This window comes from Pituophis catenifer, unplaced genomic scaffold, assembly GCF_029215685.1.
Source record: "Pituophis catenifer annectens isolate HBS135680 unplaced genomic scaffold, rPitCat1.0.hap2 SCAF_2, whole genome shotgun sequence".
NCBI classification, from domain to species: domain Eukaryota; kingdom Metazoa; phylum Chordata; class Lepidosauria; order Squamata; family Colubridae; genus Pituophis; species Pituophis catenifer.
Genome location: NW_027256882.1, coordinates 245419928 through 245442743, shown reverse-complemented (window position 1 = coordinate 245442743; position 22816 = coordinate 245419928). Strand labels below are relative to the sequence as shown.

Sequence of the window (22816 nt, the reverse complement as noted above, 5' to 3'; positions counted from 1 at the left end):
TGTTGTTTTTTCTTTGAAAATGTTTAGCTTCTCATTTCAAGAAGCTTCTTCAGTTCTGAATGAAAGAACCTTCTTGGATAAGAAGCGAAATATTGTCAAATGAAAAAACAAGGAAGTCCAGTTGCATTTGGGAAAAGTACCTTGGGGGCTCATCATAAAACTTGAACATTCCTTGCAAATATGCACACACCAATAATGAGCTGCTGAGAGAATGCCTGAGGCAGCAGAAGATGTGGGAGAAAGATCAAGCAGAAGTAGTGTCATGGCAAGACAAGACCCTGCATGGCATGTAGAATGGACAGATACCTGAGGTAGCAGACATTGGGAAATCTTACCGGTGGCTGGAAAGGGATGGATTAAAAGACAGCACTGATCATAACAGCACAAGAACAGGCGCTAAGCAACAAATTAATAGGAACAGAGATCTACCACATTAGACAGGACCCAAGATGTTGGCTATGCAGAGAGGCCTCAGAGGCAGTCCAACACATCGAGGCAGGGTATAAGATGCATGCAGGAACCATATACACTGAACTGCACAATCAACTGGCATTGTGTACAGGAACATTGGTAGTATGGAGCTGTTGGGTGACTTTGGAACCTGGATCTGCTCCCTAGACCAGGTGCCATTCTTCACCCACTTTAACTCAAAGTTGGAAGGGCATTATGACAGTACAGTACACATTGCTATTATCTGAAACTATGCTGTCATTTTAATTAACAAATTAATCTTCTGAAACAATAGTTTCAATAACATGCCTATTTTCATTGAGAAACGTGGTCTTCCTTGAATCTCAATTTTGGGGGATGTATTGCCTGAGTGGGACTACAGCTTGATGGAGGAATACATCCTACATCATACTCCCCCCCCTCTTCTTTTTCTTTTTCTGATTATTCCCTACTTACTTTCTCACCTTCCCTATTCACCACCCAAATTACACAGTAGGCTGCCAGAAAAGGAGAGATCATTTTGGCTAGAGATCCAAACTGAATGGAATTAGACAGAAACTCTTACGCTGTATAGAATATCTAACTGGATCAGAGAGTATATTTATTAGGAAATAGATATATACCATTCTTTGGAATAAATATACCAAAAATATACAATAATATTGCAGTATCTTTAACAAGCAGCCATAGTATTGACCAGCAAAATACAGCAAGGATATTAACACCAGACATCTAACTATAAAAGCAGCATTTTATTCATTCTTCACCTAATCTATATTGGAACAAAGTGGCTCTGACTCAGCAGAGCTCTTGAAGATATACACTAATTGACTTTGTTGAAATGAATGCATTACAGTAAGAGTATTTCTGTCTGTTAGCAAAGAAAAGAGACTAAGTGCTCTTCTGGCCTACCAAACACAGGAAACCACAGACTGTAACCATTTTCAGGGCAGATACGTGACTTCACTGTCTGTCATTAAGATGCATTTTATTGAATGGGGTTCATTCTCCAAGAATTGAATTAAATATGGCAAGGATTCGGTCCTATTCAATATTTTGGCGTAAACCCTGACTATTTGTCAGAACATACTTCTGCTATAAAAATTGATAGGCCTCAGGAGAGTAGAATTATTCTTTTGCATAGAAACTAGCCTTTTCACAAAAAGACTGGACTAGATTCTTTATCTATCCATTATTATTCAAGTGTGCAAGTTATCAGAATGAACCCTTATTTGGAACCAATTACAATGGTTCTGTATGAAAATTGTGAGCCATCTTGAACATTTTTTACCATAGAAAAGCAGTATGTAAACAAACGAAAGATGAAATTAGGTTTCCTTTAGTGAGTCAACAGAAATTGCCCCCCTACACGCACACACACACACACACACACAAATGCACTATATGTTCTGGAGCACTGTTTCTCAATCTTGACAATTTTAAGATGTGTGAATTTCAAACTCCCAAGAATTCTCCAGCCAGCATAATGCACAATTGCACTCAGAAGTCAACTAATAACTAGTACAGCTTGTGTGGCATTGGAAATGCCAACAGGTTCCCTTTGCTGCTCACACCACTGCATTTTGAAACAGGTCTAGTTTCTGGGTGGTCTTCAAGGGCAGCTCCATGCAGGAGCATTGCAATAATCTAGTCACCGGATGATGAGGGTATGAATACCTCTGACTGAGGAAAGGGCACAACCTGTGCACAAGGTGAACCTGTGGAAAGGCTCTCTGGGCCATAAACCTATCTGATCTTCAAACAGTAACTATGATTCCAGAAAGACCCCAGGTAGTTTATGAGTCTTAAACAGAGAAATTCAGTTTGAGATATGAGGACAGATTAACATCAAGATCTTTCAAGATTAGATTTTTTAAAATGTTCTGGGTTATAAAAAATCCTATTTCATTTTTTTGCAGACTGACATGAAAACAGCAGGAATGGTAGATTATTGAAAAGAATAATCCTAACAAGTCATCAAAGGGGCATGATGGCTTAGTGGTTTAAGATGCTGAGCTTGTCATCTGGAAAGCTGAGACCCCAGTTCAAGACCCCAGTGCCATGTGATGGGGTGAGCTGCCCCAGTTCCTGCAAACCTAGCAATTCAAAAGCATGCCAATGCAAATAGATAAATAGGTAGCACTTGGTGGGAAGGTAACAGTGTTCCGTGTGCCTCAACATACAGTCATGATAGCCACATGACCACAGGAGTGTCTTCAGACAATGCTGGCTACCTCGGCTAAGAAACTGAGATGAGCACACACACCCCTAGAATGTGACATGACTAGACAGGGTAAACCTTTATTTTTAACAAGCATCAACTACTTACCTTCAAAGATTTCACAGATTGATTTGATTAAAGATTTGTCTAATTAAGGCAGTCTTTCAAGGATGATTTCAAACTTGGCATTTTTAAGATGTATGGACTCCAAGAATTCTTAAAGTTGCCAACATCTTAAAGTTGCCAAGTTTGAAAATACTACTTTAAACAATCCAATTGTGCATTGCCTTGATAAAGGTTGATATTGAATAGTTCAAAAATAGACTCAATCAGTAAGAAGTGGGTAGCAATATCCCAAAGAAAGTGTTTGGGAATAATAGGAAGCCCAAATGGAAATGCTAATAAAGATGTCTCTAACTTATTAGGGATTTCAACAGCCTGTCCGTCCCCTTTCCCCCCCCCCCCCATCTCACCCATGTAATATGCTGTTTGGAGATTGTGAAACTTCAATACCACAATGAGAAATAAAGTTTATTGCCACAATAAATAAAGTTATTCTAAAACGAATGCAAGTTTTCAGCCTTTCAAGAAGAACATAATTAGACAGAAACATTATTATAAATCCTGAATCATTTCCTGAAAGAAAACAGTTTTCCTATTATAGCCCTTATTATCATTGCAAAAGAAAGCATATTTAGCACTTAGTAACATGAAACTACTGCTTATGCATAGATGAGTCCTCCAAATGGTCATAATTAACTTCTAGTTCAGTATTTTTCATCTCCCATGATGGTTGGAGAATTCTGAGAGTTGAAGTCCACACATCTTAAAATTGCCAAGATGGAAAAACATTGTTAAGTACCAGACTCTTTATTGTCCAGGTCCAGCATGTAAACAGGACAAAATGTTAACTAGCTAGAAAAAGTTTCTAAGTTGTATCGATTTCGTATCACTTGACCATTCTACTGAACTCTTTCTTCTGTTCTATCTTAAGTAAAGGTATTGAATCCTCCACATTTATTATTTTTTTGAAACTTGTATGCCTCTTTTCTCCCAGTGACTGGTGCTCCAGGGAATAACAAATGTATTGATTTACTTTACTGCCACATTTATAAGAGATTATAATAAAATCAAATTAATTATGTCCAACACATAGTTAAAAATAATTCTTAAAGCTTATATTAATATAAGCTATATTAAAAATTAATATAATCAACTTAAATTATGAGCATGCAGTGGCAAATCTTAATTAAAAGTCTTTCTAAACAGGTCAGTTTTCAAAAGATAAAGAGAGAGGGGGGTTATCCAGATTTTTGTAAAAGGATGGTCCCTAGAAATGGTGCCTCTACTGAAAAACAAGATGTTCTTGCATTCCCTTGAATTTCACATGGGGAAAAAATTGGAATGTCCCAACCTGAAACGTGCACTGGACAGATAATATCCATTGGAAAATCATTGTTTATGTGCCATTGAATTGTTTTCACCTCCTAACAACCATATAGATTTTCCCATGACAACCTATTTGTAACCTGTTCTTTCAATTCTCCCTGCAATCCACTCATCACTTCTGTAACTAAGTCCATCCATCTTACTGCTGGTCATCCTCTTCTCTTTTTTTACACCTTTTCTAGCATTACGGACTTTCCCAGAGCAACGAAGCCCAGGTGAACTAAATAATGGGAAGGGAACAATAACTACAGTTACTATGTGAGATGGTTGGCTATACAATGTATTTAAATAATTACTTTAATTTTTTAGCATCATGAAGGTGAAATTTTTATATAATACAAATTATTTTTGATGAACCCAAGCTTGTGAGGAAGATCACAAAGTTCTGAACTCTGCTTGATCCTCACCCCAAAACTTTGAAATTGAAATCACCAAACACCATAAACTATGGAGATCATAAGATCAGACAAGATATATAGTCAAGGTGGTCAGGAATGGTCTTTTTGTCTCATAAAACAAAAAGCAGAAGCAGAACTCCCAATTTGTCCTTATAGCCCAACAATATAAGTATTCACAGTCCATCATCTCATGAACAGAGCCCCTGATTGCCACCAAACTTTCATTGATGAGAAAGTGAATTTCATTGTGAATTAACTTGATCTTATTACACAGGCATTTGGCATTTACAAGCAACAGCCTGAGACTGAAGATCTCATGGACTTCTAAATATACTTTTCCCTTGAGCTGTTTCCTGAATCTTCCCTATTCATTACTACCTCAATGTGCCCATCACCACTCATTATGTTATTGGATTGTCTAAATTTGTCTGATACTATTTCTAGGTGTTTCTCTGAAAATACCAATTCCCCATGTATTTTGCCACCACCTTTTGAGCTCAGCTTCATTTTGCACATCTAAAAAAATGATTTTTGATTTATACATTTACATTTTCTATACCTCAGCTTAAAACCTTATTGTTGATCCCTTCCCATTACAGCCGCCCGCTCATGAGGCTGATGTAGATAGGAATTCCCTTTCACTTCTGTCACTTTGGGGGAATTCTCTTCCTTAAGTTTAAGTATCCAGTCCTTCTGTTAGTCACTGCTCAATATATTTCCCTGTCATATTGGCTCATATATTAGAGAATCTTATTATTACTTATTATTACATTATTATTATCAATTGTCATTCTCATATTTTTCTTCTCTCTGTCCCATTCCACTTCAATCAAATTGTTTTGATTTGTAATCAAATCTCCTTCTGTAGAAATGTGTTACATCAACTCCATATAATGTCCTCTATTCTGATATCCTAATCCAGCAGCCCCCAACCCTTTGGGCACCAGGGACCAATTCTGTGGAAAGGTTTTTCCACAAACAGGATGGGGCATGATTTTATGGGCTGCCTGCATCCCATGGATGGGGTTTCGCTTTTTTACATAGCTTCGTTTCTCATATGCTGTAGACTAATATTGCTGAGCACATTGTAAGCCGCCCTGAGTCTTTGGAGAAGGGCGGCATATAAATCAAATTAAAATAAATAAATAAAATAAATAAAATAATGCCGGTCCATGGACTTGGGGTTGGGGACCCCTGCTTTAATCAACAGTGCTACCTTTCACTTTTTTGTGTTTTACATTATATTTCCCAGGGTTCACTCTTTGATGACTGACTGCCAGTTCTTTTGAAAGGATCCCAGCCTTAAAAATTCTCCTTTGTATTCAGATATATTGGGCTTATATTATAGGACCCAGAGACACACTATCTTTGCCTAGGCCCCAGTGTAGATAATTTCCCAAGATATCAAAAGCAGCATACATAACCATGGCTGAAAAATGGATCTAAATCAGGGGTGTGAAACTTGCAGCCCACAGGCCAGATGCGTCAGGCGTTGGCCATGCCTACCCCATTTTAGCGAAGGGGGGAAAAGTCACAATACATCACATGATGACAATGTGGCGCCACAAGTTTGACACCCCTGATCTATTCATCTCCTTGAATTCAGAACTTTGCCCAGGAATAAAATATCTGAAACTGGACAAGAACTGAAAAAGAAATGAATAGCACGTCGATAAAAATGTATTTAGTACCACCCTTTGTCAGCTTAGCCAGAATTTATCTCAACTTTTATTAGCTAAAAAAATAACAGTAAGCACATGAAAAGGAGATTCTCCTTTTCAGAGAAACACTCTTTGAAAAATAATCTATTATAAATGGATAAGCCATAATTACAGCTATTGGATTTGTATCATATGTAACTGGCACAATTCCAAATCACTGAACTAAACTAAAAAGTTCCATAAGAACTGATTAGAGCAAGCTGCTGAATACTCCAAATTCTTTAAACACAGACAAGAATGCTGTGAGGTTTTCAATATGCTAGAATGATCCACTGGAGATTTTTGTTGTTTATCTTGTTATAGGGGATATAGATATGGAACCCTTGTCATGGTCAGATCACTCACTCCTTCGTCTGGACCTTCGTACCGCTACACCCCGCCGCAGGGAGGCGGACCCAATTAGATGGGTCCGCCCCAGGCGCCTGATGGATCCTGATAGGTTCCAGACGGAGCTTGGGCCAATTCCTGATGATCTGGCACACGACTTGGCCGAGGACCTAGTAGCTGCCTGGGACCGGGCGGCTGGTGGGGCCTTGGATCGAGTCGTGCCTTTGCGGCCTCTGACCCGGTGTCGATCCCTCGCGGCTCCTTGGTTCACCGAGGAACTGAGGGAGATGAAACGCCGGAAAAGACGCCTAGAGAGCGGTTGGAGGGCCAGTCGCGCTGAATCTGACCGAACACTGGTAAGGTCGCATATTAAGACCTACCTAGTGGCGATAAAGACGGCAAAGTTCAATTACTTTTCCGCCTCTATTGCGTCATCAGGGAATCGTCCGGCCGCCCTGTTCAGGGTAACCCGCTCCCTGCTCCACCTGGGAGCGCGGGAGGATCCCTTGGAAGGCAGGGCGGAGGATTTCGGACAATACCTGCATGACAAAATCGCTCAGATCCGGGGGGACTTGGACTCTGACTGGGTAGATCAGGGCAGGGTGACGAGGAATAGTCTTGAGAATGTTATCTGGGAGGAGTTTGATGCTGTGACTCCCGATGATGTGGACAGGATTTTGGGGAGACTTAGTGCGGCCACATGTTTACTGGACCCGTGTCCCTCCTGGTTGGTACTGGCCTCCCGGGAGGTTACACGAGGCTGGCTCCAGGGTGTTATCAACACTTCGTTGAGTGAGGGTTACTTCCCCGCAGCCTTGAAGGAGGCGGTGGTGAGGCCTCTCCTCAAGAAGCCGTCCCTGGATCCAGCAATATTGGCCAACTACCGTCCTGTCTCCAACCTTCGCTTCCTGGCGAAGGTTGTTGAGAGTGTGGTCGCGCGACAGTTCCCGCAATTCCTGGAGGAAACATCCTATCTGGATCCGTTCCAGTCTGGTTTCAGGCCTGGGCACAGCACGGAAACGGCATTGGTCGCGTTGGTTGATGATCTCTGGAGGGTTCGGGACAGGGGTTGCTCCTCTGTTCTGGTCCTGTTAGACCTCTCAGCGGCTTTTGATACCATCGACCATGGTATCATGCTGCACCGGTTGGAAGAGTTGGAGATGGGGGGCTCCGTGTTACGGTGGTTCTCCTCCTTTCTCTCCGACCGGTCGCAGTTCGTGTTGGCAGGGGGGCAGAGGTCGACCTCGAGGCCTCTTATATGTGGAGTGCCTCAGGGGTCGGTCCTCTCGCCCCTCCTGTTCAACATTTATGTGAAGCCGCTGGGCGAGATCATCCGTGGCTTTGGGGTGAGATACCATCAGTACGCTGATGATACTCAGCTGTACATCTCCACCCCAGGCCACCCCAACGATGCCCTTGAAGTGATGTCCCAGTGCCTGGAGGCTGTACGGATCTGGATGGGGAGGAACAGGCTCAGGCTCAACCCTTCCAAGACTGAGTGGCTGTGGTTCCCGGCATCCCGATATGGTCAGTTGACTCCATCACTGACCATTGGGGGCGAGTCTTTGGCCCCCACAGAGAGGGCTCGCAATCTGGGAGTCCTCCTGGATACGCAGCTGTCCTTGGAGGAACATCTGACGGCTGTAACCAGGGGGACCTTTTATCAGGTTCGCCTGATTCGCCAGTTGCGGCCCTTTCTTGATCGGGATTCCTTGTGCACAGTCACTCATGCCCTCGTAACCTCTCGCCTTGATTACTGCAATGCTCTCTACATGGGGCTCCCCTTGAGGAACACCCGGAGGCTCCAACTGGTCCAGAACGCAGCAGCGCGGGTAGTGACGGGAGCAGCATGGCGCTCCCATGTAACACCGCTCCTGCGTGAACTGCACTGGCTCCTGGTGGTCTTCCGGGTGCGCTTCAAGGTGTTGGTTATCACCTTTAAAGCACTCCATGGCATAGGGCCTAGCTATCTTCGAGACCGCCTACTGCCACCGACGACCTCCCACCGACCCGTGCGCTCCCACAGAGAGGGCCTCCTCGGGGTGCCATCAGCCAAACAATGCAGGCTGGTGACCCCCAGGGGGAGGGCCTTCTCTGTGGGGGCACCTACCCTCTGGAATCAGTTGCCCCCTGAGATAAGGAGAATCCATGACCTCAGTGCCTTCCGCCGTGCCCTTAAAACTTTCTTTTTTCAACAAGCCGGGCTGGCTTAATTTCTTTTTAAGGGTTTTTTAATTGTTCTGTTTTGCTTATCGTTTTAATTAATGGGGCCAAATCTATATATATTTTTAAATGTGTTTTAATATTTGTATCTGATGTTTTTATCTGGCTGTTCACCGCCCTGAGTCCTCAGGGAGAAGGGCGGTATTCAAATTCAAAATAAAATAAAATAAAATAAAATTTCTGTAAGGCACAACCTTGTTATAGAGTAGTATTTCCTGCCCATCCCCACACCCTGAAACTGATCTCCAAATAGGTTCTAATCTATACTGTTTTAGCTTTCTGCTAGTATCAATCGAGGCTTCTTTCATATTTCATTGCTGCTGACAATGAAAAACTCTTTTGGCTTTCCTGAACAGGAGAAAACACTCAGGGGCAATTCATGCAATCATCCAAGTCATTTCTAGAAGTGAGCTAGAGCTTTAACAGAAATGAACAAGGTAATGGAAAAATGTACAAGCCTGTCAGGAAATTTGGATAAATTAATAAATGTATCTTTTTGGAATAATCAGCTGTGGTAGTCAAACAAGGAACTCGGAATATTTTACAGCTGCAATTGAAGCTATACAGCTGCTTACCAAATTTCTTGGGTCAAGCATAAGCTTTAGCCACATTTCAAATCCTTTGTCATACCAAATTGTTGTAGTCTTCTTCAACATTTACATTACAGTGTAAATTAAACTCAGAAGATAGCAATCATACTACATAGTGCAGTTTCTTCCCATTTCTCTAGATCAGAGGTCTTCAAACTTGGCAGCTGTAAGACTTGTGGACTTCAACTCCCAGAATTCTGGGAGTTGAAGTCCACAAATCTTAAAGCTGCCAAGTTTGGGGACCCCTGCTCTAGATGGATGACTAGAATGAAGATCAGGTGCACAAGATTAGATGAAGATCGAAAATGTTTTTTTCACTATTGCTGCCTAATGACCCTAAAAGTGACATTGAGCTGTGCTGGATACTAGATGAAAAGAAAGGAAATTCTGCCTTACTAAAAATATTAAAACTATCCAGAACATAAGTCAGCATTATTTAGCATTTGCGCCCATTACTTTTAAAAAGCTAAATTTAATTTCTGCTTATAATCAAAAAATGCATCAACTAGGGAGGTGTAGTTAAATGACTTAAAATTCAGTCCTAAGAGCAGGATTTTTCAGATTGGATATTCCCTATTGATGAAGTAGCCAGATTCCAGTTTGGTGCCTAAGTGAAGTTCTGGTTCTGATCTGTTTTTATCTGCAGCTTTAAGTCACTGCCTTAGTACATAGCAGCTGAAACAACCACTAATGTTTTTGTTATAGACACAAATAAACATGGTGATATGGTCAAAGTTTGAGATGTGCCCAACTCCTAACATTTCAGACTGCTGTAGTTACATTCCCTGCTCTCTGACTGCTGGCCATTTTACATTAGGCTGCAGGACAGATTTGACAGCTATTTTCTGCAGAGGCATCTACCCACTTTCCAAGCCACTTTCAAGGTTTTACATGGTTTTACTAACCCTATTTTTAAACATGACTTTAGTGTTCTTTTGAAGAAACGCTAGGCTTGTTTTTTTAAAAAAGGCCAATGCTTACCTCAACTTGTTGCACAAAGAATGATTTAAACCAGACACAGAACTAGGTTCTATCATCAAAAAGACACTGCATTACAATATTTGTGTTAATTCTGTTGACAATGGTTTTGCACTTAATTTTTAATTGGAAGCGGGCAGAACCATTCTAGTTTATTCCCCAGCCTGCTTCTTGATGCTGATGTTCATAGCCACTTACAGCAGAATGCTATTTATTTGCAGAACCAAGGATGGACTTATTTCTTCACCTTTCACTCTTTGCTTGCTACTTACAATTCTATCTTTGGACATGAGTTTAGCACTCTTTGAGAAGACCACCATACTCATATTCAGAAATAGGCTGATTGATAGTTTTGGCATGTAACTTTGAGATATAGGTTGAGCAATTTAACAAATGCATCATTCCACCTGCCATTAAGGAGAGTAATTTTCCCACTCACGGGTAATAATAAAAAGGAACAAAGCAAATGGAACTCTATTTTCCTTAACTTATCCCATTTTAAAACAGCAAGGGCAACACTACTCACTGGTCTCATCACTGAGGCATAATAAGATCAGCAATGATAACAGCACAATTGGTACTTTCTTACTACCCACAGGAAAGGGAAACATTTTGACATGGCTGTTAAAATGCCCACATTCAAGATCCCTCTTAGTGATTTATATTATGTTCTAGCACACCTCCAGCCATTTCAGAAGCAATCACAACAAGTGATACTTATCACTAATGGGATCCTATCATAGTTTCCATGAGAAATACCAGAAGGTGTTAACGTAAGTTATGCAGGCAAGTTTCAGTCCAAGGAATCTATCACTTCCTTCTTCAAATTTATGCCCTTCATATGTGTTGAATTACAATGATAGATTATGCTGAATAGGTAGAATGTGATTTACTGCACAACACATTTGGAAGACAGCCCCACTGTAGAAGATCTTGCCTCCCTGTGCAAGATACATTTATCCCAAAGAACTTCTACTTCCTAAATCAGACAGTGTAAGACACATGGTCTGTAAAACCAGAAATAGGTTTTACTACTATTCAATGTGTTGAATACTCCTAAATCTAATTTACACAATTTTAAAATCTTTGCTTTCAACAATTTTCCCAAGTGACATAGAAAAAAAAGATAGATTAAAAACAAAGATTAAAGTAACCTGGTTGCAATCAATAGAAATGCTTCAGGTGTAGAAACAGCTCAGCTATAAAAACCTAGGATGGGGATGATGCAGCTAATTATCCACGTTACACTTTCAGCTGTAGCTTTGCAGTAAGTTTCAACGGCCATCCTGTGGAACATCACCGTGGAGCACAAACTATACATTGATTTTCATTCTAATTTTTATTATTTTAATTCCCAGACCATGAAATTATCAATTATAGTAATGAGAAACTAATTTAGAACAAATTAATGACATCATTCATTAATCATACAAGCTCAACATCTTTTGTCTCTAGTACTTGTTGAGTTCTGAGTGGAATTGCTACCATATTGACTTCACCACATGCTTAACCAAAAGCTACACTGAATAAAATTATCTTGCTTGGTTTTTACATCATGGTTTAGTATACCTTGTAAACCCAGCCAATTGTGATTCATTTAATACCTTGGCTTAACAACTTGCACAATTGTTAATACGAAGGAAGCTAATACAAGGAGACACTTATTTCAAACACCTAGTAGTTGCTTTAGCTAAAGCGTCATACAAGTTATCTGAACTATGGTTTACTTTAACCCAGATTTCAGGCTTTATATGCCACATTCACTGAACCATGAACTACACGTAGTCCTCGACTTACAACAGTTCATTTAGTGACCATTCCATATTACCACGGTAATGAAAAAAAGGGACTTATGCCCATTTTTCACACAACCATTGCAGCATTCCCATGGTCATGTGATCAAAATTCAGATGATTGGCAACCGACTCATATTTATGACAGTGGTTGTTGTGCCGGGCTCCTGCAATTCCCCTTTTATGACAAGCAAAGTCAATTGGAAAACCAGATTCGGTTAACAGCCATGTTACTAATTTAACAACTATGGTGATTCACTTAACAACAGTGGCAAGAAAAGTCGCAAAATGGGGCAAAACTCCCTCAACAAACGTTTCACTCAGCAACATACATTTTGGGCTCGGTTGTGGTCGTAAATCGAGGACTCCCTGTACACGGCCGAGTTCGCCAAAACCCCTTAGGCTAAAGCATGATTGGCTAGTTGGTGGCTTAACTACGTCGTGCGAAGAATAGCCAGGGAGCTACTCCTAAACGTAGAACCGCTGGAGGATTTGAAATCCAGCTCGGCCGTTGAGTCTGTTAAATAAACAAGAACCCGGCGTGCTCTAACTAGCCTAGACTCCCGGAGTAGCGGTTTACCATTCACACCCAACTCACACTTCTTTATCCCAGAGGGCGGACAAAGCCGCCCGTCCAGTCGCTCTGGTTAAGCAGCTCCCCTCGCGGAAGCCCGCCTGCTTCTCCCTTCCGCCGCCTCGGAAACTCTTTTTCTCGCGGCTGGTCGGTTATTCCCGTAAGCCTGAGTTGAAGTTGCTTTGCACCTGCGAGCGCGGCAGCCGGAGGGCTTACTTCGTATTGGACGCCGAATTACCGGCGACAAACGCGAGGGAGATTTGGGTTGTTGTTTTTTTGGGCGGGGAGGCGAGAGGGAATTCGCTTTTACCTTGCCTTTTGCTAATAGCTCCACTATGTAGCCGAACGCGCGCTCTTCCTTCGACTCGGACATCGTTTCAAAGAAAGCCCTGCGGAGGCAGACGCTTCCACCGCCACCCCCGCTTCGCTCCACGCCCACCCACCCCCCACGGGAGCGTCAGTCAAGCCCCGGCGTCGAAGCAGCGGAACTCCGAGGAGAGAGGAGGACCATCCTCGCCTTCCTCTTCGACTGCCCCCTCGGTCGGAGGTGGCCGTGCCAAGAAAACCTCCAACGCCGCGGCCGCTGAGGAGGACCGCCGCGGCGGGCGGGACGGAAAGTGTGTGTGGGGTGTGTGTGTGTGTGTGGAGATGGAGACGGGCTGGCCTTAATGAATTCTGTCTGACAGCAGGTCAAGGAAAAGGGGCGTGCATAAGTGCACCAGCGTGCCTACCGTCCCTGTCCTAATATTCCTTTTTACTTACTCTTTTCATGTATTCAAATTAAGTTTGTACTTTTACCTGTTATCTTATATATGATTGACAAATAAACTTATGAAACTTATGAAAAGGTGAGCGAAGGAGAAAGGGGAAAAAAAACTGCCCGGATTTGAAACAACGAGTAGCTGGTTTCCTTCTCCGGACAAGTCGCATTCCTTCTAGAGGAGGCAGGGATTTTATTCTCACTCCCTCTCTGGCAAATAGCTCTGATCCACGGGGGTCAAATGAACCCAAAGCCAATATCCTAATGTCCCCATTTATTCATATGCATTTCATGTATTCATAATCATGTTTATACTTTGATATATGTAATCTTACATATGCTTGACAAATAAAAATAAAATAAATAAAAAATCATTTCAGCAAGGGGGGATGGGGGTGGAAGGCTCTGTTTACTCTGAGGACAGTTATAAAGCAAAGCCATGAAATCAGGAGGCTGATGGCACCTTTCCCACTTGACATATTACAGGTAGTCCTTGACTTACAACAGTGATGTTCAAAGCTTATAACAGCCTAGAAAAAGGTGACTTATGACCATTTTTCACACTTATGACCATGGCCCCATCTCCAAGGTCATGTGATTTCCATTCAGATGCTTGACAATTGACTCACAGTTATGACGCTTGCAATGTCCTGGAGTCGTGTGATCCCCTTTTGCCAACCTGACAAGTGAAGTCAGTAGGGAAACTAGGTTCACTTCACAACTGTGTTACTAATTTAAGTACTGCAGTGATTCACTTAAAAATGTGAGAAAATTCGCAAAATGGAGCAAAACTTACTTAACAAATTTCTCACTTAACATAAATTTTGGGTTCAATTGTGATTGTAAGTTGAGGGCTATCTATATATAGCCTGGGAAGTAAAAATTCTCTTGTATTCATATTTTAAATCCTGATGTCAGACTAGTGCCATTAATTGTTCTTGTCCTGTTTTTCCTATATAGAATCCAGAGGGGTGTTGATGCTAGATGGTGGCATCTGCCCTGCTGGAGAAGAGCATGTAAAAGTGTTGCTGATCTTGTGTATGTATTTTTTGGGGCCTGTGACAGCGTTCCTGATGTAGATGTGAGGGCAAAGAAGATATCTGATCTCACCATATCCATACCGACAGCACTATCACAAATCCTATTGACGTTGGGGCCCACTACAAAATAAGTGGTCATAGAATTGCATGTTTAGTAAGACTCTTCATGCTTCATGGTTAAGAATCAGATCAATTTTAATTAGCAGTAGATTCTTTAATACCATTTTTTTTCCTGGTATGAAAAGTGAAAAAAGTTAGGCTGCTTTAATAAACAACAGATAAGTGCTACTCTCCTGCAAGATTATTCTTACTAATGATTTCCTAGTTAAAGTTTTTGTATTTCTTGACTCCAGTATAGTATTTTACTAGATTTCTGCAGTCCTGGTGTATTATGCCTAGATAAGCAGCATTTTAAAGAATTCTCTCTTCCTTTTTTTTCTTACCTATTCTGCACACTCTTTTTGGAAATTAACACAAGTGGGAGTTGGTTCATCATTCCACTGTTTTGCTATTTGAACTGAGCTAGGTATGCTGTTATGTCATTTTGATAGACTAGCAGCACAGCACTGCTGAATTGAAGTAATCAGGGATGCAAGCAACATCAAAATGGAGGCAGAGTGATGCTAACCATGGGTAGGAAGAAAAGGGTATGCCCTCATCAATCTGAGCTGGCTACTAAGTGTTATTCTGATTCTGCATACAACAGATAAATCTGATTTTATCCCAGAATGGCTGTAACAGATTTTACATGTCTTAGGGCTTTTGTTTGATAGTGGCCACAAGAAGAAAAATACTACCCTAACTTTAATATAACTAGGTAAGGCTACCTTATGTGTCAAGATGAGATGGAGCTGTGTCGTGGAGGCATGCCCCCCCCCCAAAAAAAATTGCTGGGGATTGTTTGCATCATAGTTCAGTACAAGTGGAGAAGGGCCCATTACGACACATTTGCAGTATGTTCTTACAAACTGAAAGCTAAATTCTATTAATCTGATCTCAGTTAATTATGTAATCTCATTAACTCTATCCATAGAGCTTCTTGAGAGCTACTTTAGGAGAGTTGAATTGCTCTTTTCAGAGTGTTCAATGATAATGGTTAGTGCAGTGATATTATAGCTTTCTACAGTTTAACCTTGATACAAAATACTCTTCTCTTTAGAAAACTGAGCACAAAGCTAGGTATCAAGCTCCACTGTTACTGGATACTCTGCTTTTCACTCAATCATTCATTAGCTAAATAGCTTGCTATTCATTATGTCCTGTTTCAGCAAAGGCACAGGCTTTCTCTAGTAACTTACCTTTTCCCCCCCTTGTTCAGTACTGTCTTATAAAGTTTTGCTACTAAGCACCCAAATGAACTACATAACTTGATACAAAAAAAAGAGGAACAGTCATCAACCAATACAGAAAAGAATTCAAAGGAGAAGAGAAAGGTAGAAATGTTATATTGCTGGTTTCGTTTGGGCCTTGATAACAAAACAAGTAATGTGTATCACCTTCAGTAGTTGATGAGGCCTTTCCTCTCAGTTCTTAGGTCCAGAGGCTGGGCCTATGATGCATTCTGTAGCCATCTTCTTTCTGAAGTAGCTACTGGAGGGCCTGTATTGTAGCTGAAATGGGACCTAGGAAAATTGGCTTGTTAGGACAATTTGCCTGAGAAGGCAAAGTACATTCCAGCTAACTACAGGGCTGAACCGCCTTCTGAACTATCCTTGCTTGACCTTCAGTTATTCCCTTTTTCCTATATTTTACATTTATTTCGTTCCCAGGAATCAACTTTTGTTGGATAAAAATTCTTTTAGATTGAAGAGAAACACAACACCAACTCATCCCTTTCTCTGAATTCAAACTTAGTGGTGAAACAGGTAACAATGGAATCAACAGCCGTAACTGATATTTGGCTCCCAATTTTAAAAGACAAAGAGGGCAGAAAAAAGTTGATTTATATATTTGATAGCCAAAAATCATAGGAAGTCTCGTAGAACTTTTAATAAAAATCAAAGGCATACGCTTTCTTGACCTGCTCCTCATTTCATCAGATGTAGTGAGTAGCTAGACTGGTGTAGAATATGAATTGTGGTGAGGCATATTGAGGGAGAGGACAGATTTGGTATGCAAATGTAAGTTACATATGAGACAGATTATCAATATCTTTTGCTATTAAAACCCATTTTGTTTGTTGAGAGCTTCTAAGATTACCTAAATCTTTTGTTGTTTGTGTGTTCATCAGTTCTTGCTCAATAGTGGAGTTAAGGACCTTTGAGTTCAGCTGTAGAGTATCCTGGGAAGATGTTTTGTTCTAATACTATTTTGCACTCGGACAAGAAAGAACTGGGCTGGATCTAATCAGTGTTGATCAACCACACCTACTGCTTTGCATTGTTATAATTTAGTGGAGAAATGTCCTTTGACTCCTAAGTATCTAAGGATAAGATGCAGAACATAGCAAAGAAAGCAAACTAGGAGATTTCTTTTTGGAAAAATACATCACAGCAGTGAAAGAAATGTTTTGGACTATCTTAAAAGCTAACAACTGTACTTCCAACAGCTTGCATGGACTGAAGGTGAGTTCATTTGAGGGACATGAAGCATTATCCTAAGTTGGTAGATAGATTGTATTGGAAGCAAGAAATATTCAAGAGTAAAGTCAAAATATAAGAAGCAGAGATTCTACAGTCACAGTTCTTTGTCTTTTCTTCAGATCTCATTGCTTTCAGCCTCATGTAGATAGGGCCTTTAAAGGATGTTCTATGCCAGAGGTGTCAAACTCAATTTCATTGAGGGCCGCATCAGGGTTGTGTTTAACCTTGGGGGGGCGTGGCCAGAGGGGCATGGCCAGCTTGACAGCACTCATGTCAGGGGCGCCTATGGCAGTCCGAGTGCTCTGCCAGCGAAAACGGGCTCCTGAGCTCCGTTTTTAGCTATGATGGCCTCCTGCAACTCTCTGCCAACAAAAACGGAGCCCTCCTGAGCTTGGTTTTCATTGGCAGAGGCACCGCAAGCCAGTCCTTCTCTGTTACCAGGGTGGCCCCACAGGCCAGATCTAAGCACCCTGCAGGCCAGATCTGGGCCCCGGGCCTTGAGTTTGACACTCCTGTTCTATGCCATAAGAAAAGTTTGAAGATGAGAGAAATGTTATCGCATAATTTTAGATTCCATTGCGTTGCTTGAAGATTCCTAAAATCTAGAGTATTTTAACCCAGCAATAAGGTCTTGCTAGATTGAATAAGGCCTAGGACCGTGTTGGCGAACCTATGGCACGTGTGCCGGAAGTGGCACACAGAGCCATTTTTCCGGGTACACGAGCCACCGCCAAGCTCACCTGAAACTGTGCATGCATGCGCCTCTGGTGCACACGCGCGCAATTCAGGGGACCCAGATGGTCTTCAGAGCTCCCCTGCGCATGCGTGTGTTTGTGCATGCATGCGAAATTGCGTGCATGCGCAGACAGCATTAGTGCATGTGCATTGCACACACAAAAACTGCACATGCGCATATAGTGAGATTGTGCACACAGCATGTGCTAGTGCGCATGTGCGAAAGCGATGAGCATGTGCAGATGGTGCGGTTGCGTGCACAGCACATGTGGACCATGGATGGGCGTGAAGCGCGTTCCTGTTCGGCACTCGGTAAGTAAAAAATTCGCCATCACTGGCCTAGGATGTCTTGAAGGAGATGGGGAGGGGGGAGGGGCTTAAAAAAAGCCTGAATTGTGGTTGCAATTGTGTGATTAAAGCCCCATGCCATCCCTTTCTACACGTGTGAAATCAGTGCATTATAAAAGAATGGGACTTCAATTACACAATTACATTTACTTTTTTTTTTTTTTAATTTATATGCCGCCCTTCTCCGGAGACTCAGGGCGGCTTACAATGTGCTCAGCAATAGCCTTCATCCTTTTGTATATTTATACAAAGTCAGCTTATTGTCCCCACAACTGGGTCCTCAATTTACCTACCTTAGAAAGGATGGAAGGCTGAGTCAACCTTGAGCCTTGGCGAGATTCGAACCTGCAGTAATTGCAGGCAGCTGTTCTTAATAACCAGCTTAATAACAGGGTGCCTTAGACCACTGTACTACCAAGGCTCTACTACCAAGTTATTGTCTTAACTCCCCTCTCACTGAATAAAGTTTTAAGAATAAACAAGGCAGAATTACAGGGCAACTACATTTACTTATGCCTAGTCATGCTTGTTAAAATCATTAACAGTGAGACTCATTTCAAACTTGTATTTAATTTTTATTCTGAAAGAGAAATCAGGCCTGCTTTTTTCCATGACTTCTATATTAAGAGAAATATTTTATGCTGCATCATCTAAATAATGCACAACGTGATATCCATATTTTGTTACATAGCTAAGGTTACTGTATTGTTTTGATCATAAACAGAATTTCTTCGCAGAAAAAGCTAGTGCACATATCACCAACGCTGCATAGGCAGATCCTTGTAGAATGAAGTGGCCCAGCTTTCTGAAGCTGTCCTTTGTGTTTTGTTAAGCCACCAAACACCTGCCGGGATAAATACAGTCTTGAATTGCTTGCTAAAGTTATCAAAGAGAAGCTGGATGGAATTTCAGCACTTTGAGCTCTTCAGTCTGCTCTGGTTTCCACAAGATGCTCAGCCGTAGTAGGATTTGTTCTTGATTGACATCTTCTTCTATGAACTCAGCCACTGCAATTTATAAACATACCATGCTTCTGGTTTGGTATGTTGTGTGATATTTTTACATTAAAGTGAGAGTGTGAAGTGTCTGTCCAGCCATCATTTGTCCTCCAGTTATGCATCCCACTTGAATTTACTCCTCATATTAAGCTATCATTTACTTAAAAAGTGCTTACTAAAGAAATGTTGCAAATATGAACAGTTATGGTTTAACAGTGCCCAATTATTACAATTCTTGTAAGCTGCCTTGAGCTGCCATGTGTAAATAGGCAGCAATATAAATTTCCAAATAAATAAATTCCTGTATCAGCAGGGATGTCCACAAACGGAGAGGTCAAAAGAGATGACAGCCACAACCATGGAATTGAAACCCTGGCCCTTTTTATGTAGGCTGTGACATACTAAAAATAACTACAGTTTCAGCTGCATGGTTTTGATTGCTATCTTGTATTTTCTAATTCTTCACTGCAGACACTGCTATCTGTTAGACAACATTACTCACGTTTTACTATAAGCAAGAAAAACCAAATTCACACTTATAGCATAGGTGGTACCTGGCTCAACAGTAGGAACTGCAAGAGGGATCTTGGAGTCCAAGTGAACAAACACTTAAATATGAGCCAGCAGTGTGCTGCAGCTGCCAAAAAAGCCAACACAATCCTACAGTAGGTTGCGTTAATAGAGGGATAGAATCAAGACCGTGTGAAGTGTTAATATCACTTTATAATGCCTTGCTAGGGCCACACTTGGAATAATACATCCAGTTTTGGTTGCTACGATATTTATTTATTTATTTATTTATTTATTTATTTATTTATTTATTTATTTATTTATGCAATTTATATGCCGCCCTATCTCCGAGGACTCAGGGCGACTCACAACAGTAAAAATGCATAGTTCCTCATTAAAAGCGATATTAAAGTTCTGATTTAAAACAGTTTAAAATTCATTAACCAACCCCCCTCCCCCATCAGTCCAGGCTGCGGAACAACCAGGTCTTCAAATTGCGGCAGAACGAGCGAAGATCAGGAGCCATTCGGAGCTCCATTGCCAGCCGACACTGTCTGGCCAACGGCACCCTGAGGAGGCCCTGTCTGTGGGAACGCACTGGGCAATTGGGGATATAAAAAAGACATTTACATAGTCTAGAAAGAGTGCAAAGAAGAGCAACAAAAATGATTAGGGGACTGAATGCTAAAATATATAAAGAACGGTTGCAGGAATTGGGTATGTCTAGTTTAATGAAAAGAAGGACCAGGGGTAATATGATAGCAGGGTTCCAATATCTAAGAAACTGCCCCAAAAAAGAGAGACTCAACCTATTCTCCAAAACACCTGAAGGCAAGGACAAGAAGCAATGGATGGAAACTAATCAAGGAGAGAACCAAACTGGAACTAAGGAGAAATTTCCTGGCAGAACAATTAATCAGTGGACTGACTTGCCTCCAGAAGTTGTAGGTGCTCCAACACTGGAGGTTTTTAAGAAAAGATTGGACAACCATTTGTCTGAAATGGTATAGGGTTTCCTGCTTTGAGCATGGGGTTGGACTAGAAGACCTTTAAGGTCCCTTCCAACTCTGTTATTCTGTTATCCCAATGCAGCTCCTATAAACAGGCATTTATATTAGGCTATTAAAATTCCAATTATAAAATTTTATAAACATTTGAAATAAAGAATATAGATAATGGAATGGTTGAAAGTGGATTTTGTCCAGGGCCATGCCAGTGCATACAACTGAAGTTCTATAAATAATACAAGGCTTTCATGTTTCTGACATATTTCTCATGAAGTTTGTTTCCTGAACTCCGTGGAAAAGCCTCGCTCACTTAGCACAAGACTTTAAACATTACAATATTCAACTCTGAAATATGGGTTGTGTAGACCCCTATAAATATTTCATGTATAATGTTCTATTTGCCATTATGTATTTATAAGCAACAATCCCAAGTCAATGGAAAATCATATACCAATTGCCTTGATATTAAAAAATGTTTCATTTGGAATACATATCCACATATCTATTGCAGAAACCTTGAATTAATCCTTGATCCTTGAATTAATTGCTACATTTTACCCTTCTTCTTTTTCTTGATTTAATAATTTAAATAAGTAGTCTTTTGGGTGAGTTGAAAGACATTTTTAACACAAGAGCATGTGTAAAAGAGCAGACGTAATTAACCAATAGGGCAAGATTTTTTTTTTAAGTCAATAAAGAAGCCAGTACACTCAGGGTTAAAATATTAATTGGCTTTAAAGTGTCAAGTATTCTAATTATGCCAAAGTAATAAACAAGATATTAAAGATTTATGGAAGGAAAAAGGAAAAAGAGTGGTTGGGCAATTAATTGTAAACTCAGGAAATCTCAGAAGATTTTTCAACATAAATATATTTCAGAGAGCAAATAATCTATTTCTCCCCCAAACAGTTCTATAGAACAAAGAATGAACTGACAAAGCTTTAAGTTCTGCCTTTCATTTTCAATTTCTAATTCTTAACATACTCTTTCTCTATCCCATATGATTCCCTGACCTTGTAAAATTGAAGAAAGAGAATAATGAGAAAATGTAATTATATCGGTGTTCAAAGAAATTAATTAAGAAAGCAAAAAGGATGGAGTAGAGAGAATAATCTAAACGGCACCTGAACTAGAAGTTGCAATGGAAATCTGAGGAGACCTATATACATTATAATATGTTTTTTTTTTCCTCTGAGAACTCAGCATTAGGAATGATTTGTCTCTGGAGTTTCACAACTGCATAGATATTTAAACAAATGTTTCCTGCATCTAAGCCAACTTTCTAAGCAATGATAATGATGGAGTTTTCACTAGAAATGTTTCTCTCTAAGGGAATCTCTAGTAAAAGTCAAAAGTCTTATATGATCTGAAGAAAAACTAAAGCACGGCTGGTTTTTAAATAGGTAAACAAAGCATTGCTTCCGCAATTGTGAGTGAGCATTACAATGGTGATAAATGTTTTAAAGGTTTAAACCCATGCATGTTTAAATATTAAAACGTGCTGGGACTGAAATACCTACTAGGTGAGCATTGAGAGAGTGGAAAGTTTATGAATACTGTATAAAGCCATCTACCTTACAAGCACTTGTAGCTTGTCTGAAACTTACTGCACACAGCATGCAGTTCACATACTGTAGTATTTTCTGTACATATGAAATATGCGTTAGAGCTAAGGGAATTTTCATTTGCTTTTAGCCACAAAAATATTCCATTGATTAATGGTCGTAAGAAGCTGTTGCAGCTGCTAAAAGAGGAGGAATAGGAAAGGCAAAGGAGTGAATGAGAGAATGAACCTAATCCAGATTTGGTATCAGATCAACAGCTGCAACAAAATTTTGTTTCCTTTTTTGGAAGGGAAGTCGTGGGAACTCTTGATCTCCACACATTCCATAGTCTGCACGTGCCTTTGAGATCAACATACAAGGGGCCCATGTTACATGTATTCAGATTCCACAGTGCCATTAAATATCAAAGTCCACAGAACCAAACTAAACTTACATGCATCTGAAAAGCTGCCTATTTTTAGGCTTTTGGAAGTGCTAGTACAGGGAATGTTTTGTAGCCCATTAAGGCAAGCAGTGGATAGGAGACAATTCTAGACACTTGCATCCT

At 40.7% G+C, this 22816-nt stretch overlaps 1 protein-coding gene across 1 annotated transcript in view; it reads right to left on the bottom strand.

Annotated features, from left to right (window-relative positions):
* The window catches only part of TRIM36 (tripartite motif containing 36), a 41864-nt gene extending 28767 nt beyond the window's left edge, over window positions 1-13097 (bottom strand). The window contains exon 1 of the mRNA XM_070935722.1: window positions 13035-13097. Within this exon, the coding sequence (XP_070791823.1) occupies window positions 13035-13097 (63 nt within the window). The remainder of the gene's footprint in view (window positions 1-13034) is intronic.
* Window positions 13098-22816: the final 9719 nt, after the last annotated feature.